Here is an 11,033-nt window from a genome sequence, read left to right on the forward strand (position 1 = left end):
GGGAATCATGCAGGTAACACGTAATTACGCAGTGGCTTCGTACTTTATTGTCTCTCATATAAGCTGTTGAGAGATCAACAGAGGACAGCGTATCAAAACCTAAGCGAAAAATAACAGTTATTGTTAAAGAATTATTCAGTTATTCTTGGGTAAAAGAGATATATTAAAGCTAATAATGAACAATAACTTCGCGTCGATTATTTTTGTTATTCGGCTCATTACGATTTAATGGCCTGTGTTTGCAAGTCATTAGTCTATGGCTATAAGGTAATAAGCTATTCTTCAAAAGCTTTACACAGCAAGACTCAGCTTAACTCTAAAGAGTCTGGTGTTCAAAAATAATTAAAATATCCTTTTGTGTGTATTTGCGCACGTGTGCGTGCGTTCTTTATCATGCGGGAACCAGCAGAAAGGTATAAAAACTTACGAAGCTAATTATATTCTGCAGATACTTATTTTTCGCGACAATCCCCGACGTCAAAAGTCTATTATCTCGAGCCATAATTAGACGTGGGTTTTAAGTCGTTGCTCTGTATAACAGCTGTTTTGGAGGGGAAAAATTTTTAGGAAAATGTGTGAGCGTGGTGGAAAAACTTGAGTTCCTTCATTAGACAGTTTTGTAGAATTCCATCACTTCAAGACTTTTCCCAGTTTAAAAAGTCAGCATATTAAACGTGCCTCTTGCTACATATCTGATGAGGGAGCACAGCTCTGACCTGGCAACTGGGATTTATTCCAGTACATTAGATCTGAAGCGTAGCCAACTGTTCAAGTATTTACCACCAAATGTCAGTTTTTAGCTTCAAAAATAAAACTTGAAGCAGAATTACCAACAGACTCGCATTACAGTGAGCGTATAATTCTCGAAATGTGAGGAGAAATGAAAAAGTGTGCTAAAAATAGAATGCCGGGGAGCCGAGTCTCCCATAAAGAAATCATTGGCACCTTATCAACTGAGAAACCGGTTCTGTAAGGCAAGCAACCCTGACGTAGCCTCTTTGGCCCCTTTGAATTCCTCAGACAACGCGACCTGCAGGACCCTCCTTTCGTCATAACCCAGAACTGATAAGGGTTGGGGGGGGGGGGGGAAGTTACCGATTTACTTTTGCCTTCTGATGTACTCCTCATTTAGTTAAGAAAATGTATCCTCAGAAATTGACATTCTGTGGCCATTTGTGAAGAAGGTTCATGTTCAAGTTCATAGCCTTTCGACCGATGTAATAATATTAATGATGATTATTTATATTCCTGTGATAACCAGTTCAGCTCGTAGCCATATTTAAGAAAAAGAAAAACTTTCGAATTGCAGTAATACTTAAAAAATTAACGTGAGGGATATATAAGGATATTATTATTGTTATCGTTATTATTATTATTATTATTATTCAGAAGATGAACCCTATCCATATGGAACAAGCCCACACGGGCAATTGACTTGAAATTTAAGTTTCCAGGGAATATGGGTTTCATCTGAAAGCAGTAAAAAACAGGTAACAGGAAATATAAAAGAAAAAACATATTAACAAACAAATAAATAGATAAAAATGTAAGTAAATTATTAAAATACAAGGAAAATTGCTTTACGGTAGTAATGCATTGCATCTACGCTTGAACTTCTGAGGCCCCAATTGCTAGATATTTCTAAATTTTACAGTAGCTTTGCCACTAACCTAGCTACTTTTGGGGGCAGGCCAGCGACCTCGACTAGAGGTTAAGCTAAGTAGAAGATAACAGCTATACAACCATTTGCTCACAAACTCTGTTCTACTCTATCACCACCCAAGCTCTTAATCCTATGAGGTTATTCTGTTGTAAACATTACTAGAATCTTCTGTCATTTTTAGGTAAACTATGGATCAACAGCTCCACAACTCCTTCTCCATCTCTATCTAAACTAATCGTTTTCTTCTGTCTCGGACAACCTCGGAATCTTCTGCATTGGACCCAGAATCATATCGCTCCCTGCTATTTTAAGTATGCTTGGGTATCCACTTCCAAGAGGTTACCTCTCTTCTGTACCTCTACACAGTTCCTCTCGTTTCCTACTATCCGAAGAAAATTCGGAAATTATTATGGCTCTTAATCTTCCTGCCTTTCTATCTGAGCTCCTGTTTTCTTCCCGAGACCAGGGAGCCAACTGTTCTGAAGTTCCCACCTGTACCCTTACCCCTGCCACATCGCTGAGTGACCTCAGAGGTCCCAGTGCTTGGCCTTTGGCCTAAATTCTATGTTCAGTTCAATTCAGCACTTACCCAAACCACTGTTGTCTTCTGTGTAAGAGCACTCAGAAAATGACTGCTCATTAACTCCTTTCTCCTTACCACCTGAGTAGATTCCTGAGGATGTGCAATTGGAACCTCAAAAGTTCAAGCCAAGATCCAATACATTACTTCCGTAAAAACAATTGTCCTTGTACTTTGAATGATTAATGTACATTTTTATCTATTTATATATCAATTTGTTAATCTGCCTTTTCTCTAATAACCGATCTCTGTCTGTATTTCCTATTTTGCAATTTCTTGGAAATGAACACCAAATTTTTTGGAAGCCTGACTTTCAAGTCAAAGGCCCCTTGGGGATGTCCCATATGGATTGGGTTTATCTTCTGAATAATAATAATAATAATAATAATAATAATAATAATAATAATAATAATAATAATAATAATGGTTTCTGATATCGTCAATTAAATGTTCCTACTTTTTCACATAAAACTGATAGCATCAGCTGGGATCCTGGGGCCACTAGGAGAGTAAAGAGACAGACTTACTGTACTTGGATGAGATCTGTGAGAAGGGAAGCTGGACAAGAGTGATTCGAGTTAGCTAAAGCAGTGGATAGACAAGCGTGGTGAAATTTCACCACTGAACTTTACGCCACTCGGCACTGAAGGATCCCTGTTTATGCAATATTTGGCCAATGCAAGCCAGATCATTCTCGGGTAGAGCTGGATAATTAGGTTGTTACTTTGTTTGGCTAGAGTCCAATGGTTTTTTTTTTTTTAACGGAAATTCAGAATTCAAGCGTCGGGAAACTACTTCCTTCTCTGTGTCTACACAAAATCCTGTTGCTCGTTTACTGGTAAACTGTGTTGTATCTGATTATTCACATTTTAAAGCGTTGAAACCAAATCGAAGAAGGGTAAAATTCAGTCCCTACCACTTGATGAAAATTAATTTCACTTTTAGATGTTTGGCAAAAGTTTATGCGCTCCGCATACCATTATATATCCATTATTAATTCGAGCTTCATGGTATTGCTATGAGGTGATTACTAAGCAGGGTTTCAGTTTATGTTGCTGTCCGCATTTTTCCGAGATGTAACCGAGTACCCCCTGAAAAAAGCGGGACGCCATATCTTAGAAACTAACCATAGAATTTTCTTGAAAATAATCTCATTAAGTTTCCCACACCCAAATTACCATTGTTCATATTAATTTAACCTGACCTTACCTAACCTAACCTAACCTAACCTAACCTAACCTAGGGGCATGGCAAAAAAAAACCTGGGCTGGTGCAATACTAGCATACATCTCAGGAATTCGCAGCCCACAGAAACCGAGTACCTAATTGATGATCATATGGAATTTTTATCTCACAGATCATTAACACCTTCATTTATATTAATGGATAACCAATAGTGTTCTGGTAGAATGAGTCAGATATCTTTGTTACTAATATGCTTAGCTCATAAAATTTTCGTTTTACGAATCCTTCAAAAATGAAAAAAGACCTTCTCAATGTGTCACAGAGAGAGAGAACCATAACGGCTATGAATCTAGGACTCAACTAGAACAGAATATTATTAGACTATTAAAAAACAACGAAAAGAAGCTTATTTGCTGTTTTTCCGTGGACTTTTTTTTTTTTTTTTTTTCGAGAGAGAGAGAGAGAGCATGAGCGGGCTCTAAATTGTTTTATTCCCTCATTCATGATTTTATTTTGTTAGCAATTATTTCAGTATTCAAAATCAGACTCATCAAAAATAACAGTTAATAATTCAACATCGTACAGTGTGTAGAGACAAAGTTTAACAATAATCTCTCTCTCTCTCTCTCTCTCTCTCTCTCTCTCTCTCTCTCTCTCTCTCTATATATATATATATATATATATATATATATATATATATATATATATATATATATATATATATATATATATATTATATATACATATATCATATAAATGTATGTTTATACCCACATTTACATTATATGTACATTAAACCACTATATCAGACTACTTATTCATACACCGAAATCTTCCAGGTGCTGCAGCGTCAGAGGCAGTGTCAGCACGGCAACAAGAAGAAACAGCTCCCACAAGAGGAACAGAATGTGCGCGTCATTCTGATATAATGGCAATGGGTAATGTACTGTGTACGTTTGTGTTCAAAAGACAGACAGACAGAAAACAAAAAGTCGTAAGGGTTGTTTGGGAAAACACGGCTATGTCCCTGAAATAACAGATGTCATTAGAAAGAGCGCTCGAGTTATTTAATAGAATGATCTGCTTGAGTGCGCAAACACACACACACACATACATATATATAGTTGTATATATATTTGTGTGTTACAGGAAGTGTGTGAAACCACGGATTTCACGAAATCCCTAGGGAATATGTGAAATGACCAATTCGCTTAGGAACATTTGATCCCCAAGGGCTCGTATTAAACATGGCGAAACAGTGATTCATCTACACTATTTCGCCATGTATAGTACTAGCCCCTGGGGGGTCAAAGGAGTTTCTCCATGTTTAATACTAGCCCCTGTGGGATCAAATGTAATTAGGGACATTTGATCGCCCAGGGGCTAGTACTTAACATGGCGAAACTAATTTGAACCCCTAGGGGCTAGTACTAAACACGGCAAAACAGTGTAGATGAATCACTGTTTCACCGTATTTAGTACTAGCCCTCGGGGATCAAATGTTCCTAAACGAATTGGTCATTTCACATATTCTAGGGATTTCGTGAAAATCTAATTTCACATGTTCCCTGTAACACGCACACACACACACACACACACACACATATATATATATATATATATATATATATATATATATATATATATATATATATATATATATATATATATCATTCACATGCGTACAGGCAGAGTACCATTTGTGCAAAAACTAAGTTACCACAAATTTAAGAAATTACAGTTCATCGTGACATCTTTTACATAATACATCACAGATTTTAATGAGTGCACAGCTCTAAAGAACTACATAAGGTCACGTATTCTATTGGCCAACTTCTCGGAAAGTACAACAGTCTTCCAGCGGTCTGGCAAGATTACACAGCAATTATATCATCTCTGTCGTGTCTAAAGGAGGGCAATGGCTGGTTAAGTTAGTTTTAAAAAAATGAAACGTCTGTTTTTATAGCATTGTGAGGGTAAAGGTTCGGTTAACTAATGCAAATTGGGTAAAGAAATTATTGGGTAAAGAAATTATCTTCAGTTGCTGAGTTGTCCTTCGGTTTAAGTAGACTCATAAGTAGTTCGGTTCAGAAGAGGCAATGAACCACGCCCCTCCAACCCCATTCCGACCCCCACCTCTTCCCAGACCGGATTAGAGCACAATGATTTGGGTTAGGTTATGGTAAGTTGGGATGTACTGAGTAAGTCAAGTGGGTTTGGTTAGATAGGTTTGTGGATATGGGTTGAGTAATGTTAAAATTGACTTTAAATTCTCTCTGTGCTAATCTGCTATGGTTTACAAACATCAGCTATTCCATATTCTATTCGTGGCCTATTTACTTTTCCTAGACCTAGCCATACTCTTTACTTTTCCTAGACCGAGCCATACTCTTAACTTTTCACATCATTCCATCTGTGAAATTATGAAACAGCCATGAGGACATGTCACACTTGCCTTAGCACATTTTTATCCAAAATCAGTCTCTAGCCCGAGTTACTTATTCAAACCCACAACGGTTTCATCATAAACACTTCTTATCACTTTCAGCAAGATTATACCATTCACTCTCACACCCCTCCATTAATTCTGTTCGAGCTTTTCTGCGGGTAAATATGTCACATATCGCTGTTGTATTTTCAAACATCTCACATGAACTTGATTCTTATAACATTTTCCTTGTCTAAACTCACAATGTTCTTCCCCTACTAATGCTTCTGTACCCTGCATTATTCTCTCAATCATCCATTCCTTCAGAACCTTTCCCTCATCCGTACAAGCCTTGCACACTCTGGCCAGTCACAGAATCTCACGTTCTCCCCACTGCACTGCAGCATCTCATTTTTAATCCATTCAACTTCTAATGTATGCCATTCTTCCATTTCTTAGATTGGCATTTTCGCATCCTAAGTAATGACAGCCATTCTGAAACTTACTCTAAATCGTTGTACTTTTGTACCATTTAGCTCTCTCTCTCTCTCTCTCTCTCTCTCTCTCTCTCTCTCTCTCTCTCTCTCTCTCTCTCTCTCTCTCTCTCTCTCACACACACACACACGTTTCACAAACCCTCAAAATACTCGCTCCATCGACCTAAGATTGCACTCTCTTTCAGAAGCGTCTCTAGATTTCCATCTTTCATGCTAAGATCCATTTTCTTATATATATATATATATATATATATATATATATATATATATATATATATATATATATATACATAAACATATACATACATACATATAGATATATGTGTGTGTTTTATTTGTTCACTGAGCTGTGACATCTACACATTCAACATGAAAGAACAATGGACATAGTAATAATTAGCATGACATCGAAATATTTTTTATTCTGTATTGATATTTCATAGGAAATGAATTTTTTTTTAGAAAATCCTGACAGATTTCTGTCGTGTCAAATAACGAGCTACATTCAAATAAAAAATGTTTATTTTCTACGCAGACGGAAGAAATGATAGAAAATAAATTTCACCAAAAAAAGAAATACATCGAATTTTTCGCAATATAAAAGAAATTTTGCTACATCAGGCTTTGCGAAATACTTGCGGAAAATGTTGCCAAAGAAAAAACTCTGAAAAATATCTAGGTAAAAAGATTTAAGAACAAATCCAAAATTTCTCTCTCTCTCTCTCTCTCTCTCTCTCTCTCTCTCTCTCTCTCTCTCTCTCTCTCTCTCTCTCTCTCTCTCTCTCTCTCTCATCATATCTGTTTCGACAAATTTTTTCAGAATGCAATAAATACCACAATATTTTTCACCATACTTTTCTTAATTTTTTTAATGTTATTTAAAAAGTAGAAAATTTTTAAAGTAATTTAGAAAGTAGAAAATAACCCCTGTTTTTAAGATCAGAATACGAACATTTATAGATTTAATTTTTCTTGCTAGTATACATATACACAATGGATACCTGGCATTTAAGCCAATCAAAAACCAGCCGATTAGCAACTTATGTGGAACCATTAAGATTGTCCTACATGCTATTATATTATCAAGTGTGTTTTCTTTATTTTTTTTATAAAAGGCTATTAAAGATTTTAAAATGAAAATAATGGGAATGATAAATTAAAAATTTTTCATACATATTCAGAGTTCTCTTTTAATTATGGAACTGCAGTCGTGTGTGCATGAATGAGCCACTGTAGAATTACATTCAGGTCATGTGTGAAGCCATTTAACCTCACTACCCTAAGCCCATTTAGCACATATACGCGCGCACACACACACACACACACACACACACACACACACACACATTTTATTATATATATATATATATATATATATATATATATATATATATAGGTACTGATGTTTTATTAGTTCTTCCAGGCTCCTGCATCACATTTAGTCACGTGAACCGTATGATGATGTGTGTATGTGCATATATATACATATATATGTGTATTATATATATGATACATGTATTTATGTATGTATGTACGTATGTATATTCCAGTATACATTTAGATACACACTCTATACAACACAGCTTTGATCCAAAACAAATACGAATATATTTTCGACCTTCCTGCCGTTATTAAACTACAACGAATAATATTTCTACAGCCTCTTACAAAGAGAGAAAATTTAAGCACAGTGCGGCTCCTCCGGCGTGTGATTTACTTATGCGCTTTATGTCACGTACACACCAGCAGGCAACAGCAGCGTCTGCTCCCTCACCTCAGGGCCAGGCGGGTTGCCGCCTGACCTTCCCCGAGTCTCTCGCAATTTTCTCCCTGTTTTTTTAGGCCTAATGAATGGCAAGTTCAAAAACCTTACTCTTTCGAAAAAGCAAAAAAGCTGACGAGCGTGGAATCCCCTGCGTTCGTGATGATATTCTGACCCGAGGCGGTTTAAAAATACAAAAACAAGGGTGGACGAGGAAGCTGACATTTTCAGCTGTGAACGGAGAACGAGTCCTTACCTTCACAGAAGAAGCAGCCACAGTAAGGGGTTGAATCGTTCGGGTTAATTATCACAGTCGTAGTACAACCAAGCGTCAAACTTGACTCTGGAGGAGGAGGTGGGGCAACAGCAGAATCGTGTAATGCTGAGACTCTGTCTATCAACAGCAACATAAAAGATCAACGGGCACGGATTGCATAACCAGGAACAAAAGCTAAGCGCGGCTCCGAACTACCTTCCCTCGCGAGCGCTGAGCAGCGAGTAGAGAGTGAGTTCTCCTCTGTAACCTGTACGTTGTCGTCTTCGTAGACCTAGTAGTACCCAGAGGTGGGTATTGTGGGGATCTCTCTCCGGGGCGGACGGTGTGGGGCCACTTCTCCGCATCAGACCCCTAACGTACATTCCCTGGGGACCTCCTATAAGTTAACAGGTTCTGCTTTCATCTGTGGTCTCTAGGTAGAACCTCTTGGGTGTTCAATAAACACGCCTCCTCCTCTTTCTACTCCAAGTTTTAAACACACCATCAGTATTTACCTTCACCCTAGACTGTCGTTTCTGTGTTTTGTATCTTGAATCCGAGAGAAAAAATAAGATGTGAATAGAATATTAGACCATGAATGAGTATTTTCAATGAGTAAACCATCTGGAAATTATCATCATTACTATTATTATTAATTGTCTTGGATATAAATTGGTCTCTTGAAATGTTGTGCGGTTGCAGTTGATGTTAAAATGGCCTTGAGCCAAGACGGGCTCTTGGTCCCCCGAGCAGCTTATAATGCTAAAGCGACTGGTGATACGAAACTTAGACATTTAAAAACAATTAAAACCTGATGAGCAATTAATATACCTTTTGAGAAAAGGCCCCTTTCTAAGTGCAACTTTTCAAAGGAAAAAGTTAAGAAAACGGAATAAAGCACAAATTAAAAAAAAATGGGAAGACCCATCTGCTGTTTCTTTAGCAACTTAAAATAGGTTGTGCTTCAACCTTGCACACTAAATCCACTATTGAGCTTTTTTTTTAACTTGCTTAACATATTCATTGTGCACCTGAACCAATGGAATTTTAACAGATGAACTACGTTTATCACATATTTAACCTTAACCGCTAATGTCTCCGCCATCCCTTTTAATTCTATATTTTCATTTATGTTTAACTATTTATTTCTGATTTTAATTGTATTTTCAACCATTTAGCAATAGCATTCACATTGTTATTGTGTTTCTAATACTTTAGGTTTCTCTAATTGTCATAGGAATTATGTGTGCTATTCTGAGGTTAATCTAAAGTTCCATATTTAGATTTTTACGTCTTATATATATATATATATATATATATATATATATATATATATATATATATATATATAATATATATATATATGTATATATATATATATATATATATATATATATATATACATAAATGCATGTATATATATATATATGAGTGTGTGCGTTCGTGTATGTGGTTGAGTGTGTTTTTCCTAACAGGAGGTAGCTTCAGGTAGTCAGCAGGCACTCCCATATTTATATTTGAACATATGAATGATGAATCCTCTGAACAGAAAGCTTTACCCTACATTATTTTCTTCATACTTCTACACAGTAGACCCTTACACACACACACAAACAGAAACTACATATAGCTTACCTCTGTCTTGGATATTAAAACCCTTCCTTTACAATACCTCCTTTACTCCCATCTGTTCTCCTTATTCCTCTAACACTCCTGATTATCCACAATTCACAAACCTACAATAAGCTTTATACCACTTATTTTACGTTTCATCATGTCTCACGCTTTCAGTTCTTGTGAAGCCACATATACTGCCTGAAAGCTTCATCTTCACAGCTCCAGCATTTTTCCTTTCATTTATATTCAGCATCAATATTTCACTCCCATAAAGGAGGGTTGACTCAACAGTCTCTATATAGATTTAAACTTTTGTTTCCATAAACAACTCTAGTTTTTATTCTTTTCTTTGCACACAATATACTACCTTCATTGCTTAATAACTATAGATTTCCAGGAAGAAAAATTTGTGGGTACATGTGAGCATAAGTGAGACTGTGATTAAGAGAGATGAAGTGATAAAATGTGATTAAGATGGATTGCGGATGATAGCAGTTAAAATGTGTAAGTATTTAAGAATAAATACAGTGTATGACCTTAGTACAAGAGTGGAGCTAAGTCCCAGATTAGTTAAAGCCTTTTGAAACGCCATTTCCTATGCTATATGACGGTAGATTTTAAATCATTTATCATCTATCCTAATTCTTAGTAATGGTTTTGGATAACGACTTTCATTTAGTTTTCTTCGAAAGCTTTCCTTGTCGCACTGAATCGATATCCATTACTGTCGAAGAATTGCCCATCCAGTCTTTGTTAATGGATTTCCAGCTGCTGCCGTGAGTGTTTGTTGTGTTTGTCGTGTTTGTCGTGTTTGTCGTGCTCTCGTAAGGGGAGATGACCTGCCGTTTGTAGGACACTGCCTGCTTGATGTTCCCAGTCTCCTAGATCCCGCGGGTCGTCTGCCCTCGACTGTAACTTTTCTTTGCTTGCCGTGTAAGGCCTAGAGTTCTAATCTGTGGAACGCGCCACTCCCATTGTGCATGCAACATGTTTTGCATGCATATCACAGACTTTAAGAATCTGTAAAATTCGGCCTAAACGGTTT

General features: G+C 36.7%; 1 protein-coding gene across 2 annotated transcripts in view; it reads right to left on the reverse strand.

Moving 5' to 3' along the window:
* Window positions 1–8,874, reverse strand: part of LOC136836949 (uncharacterized) — an 18,630-nt gene extending 9,756 nt beyond the window's left edge. Inside the window, exon 1 of one of the 2 annotated variants that reach the window (XM_067101467.1) lies at window positions 8,372–8,874. In XM_067101467.1, coding sequence (XP_066957568.1) covers window positions 8,372–8,525 — 154 coding nt within the window. In that variant the 5' untranslated portion in view covers window positions 8,526–8,874. The remainder of the gene's footprint in view (window positions 1–8,371) is intronic. The other variant, XM_067101469.1, reaches the window with a different exon arrangement.
* Between the last annotated feature and the right edge of the window lie 2,159 nt (window positions 8,875–11,033).

The sequence above is a fragment of the Macrobrachium rosenbergii genome, chromosome 57 (genome assembly GCF_040412425.1).
Source record: "Macrobrachium rosenbergii isolate ZJJX-2024 chromosome 57, ASM4041242v1, whole genome shotgun sequence".
Taxonomy (NCBI): Eukaryota; Metazoa; Arthropoda; class Malacostraca; order Decapoda; family Palaemonidae; genus Macrobrachium; species Macrobrachium rosenbergii.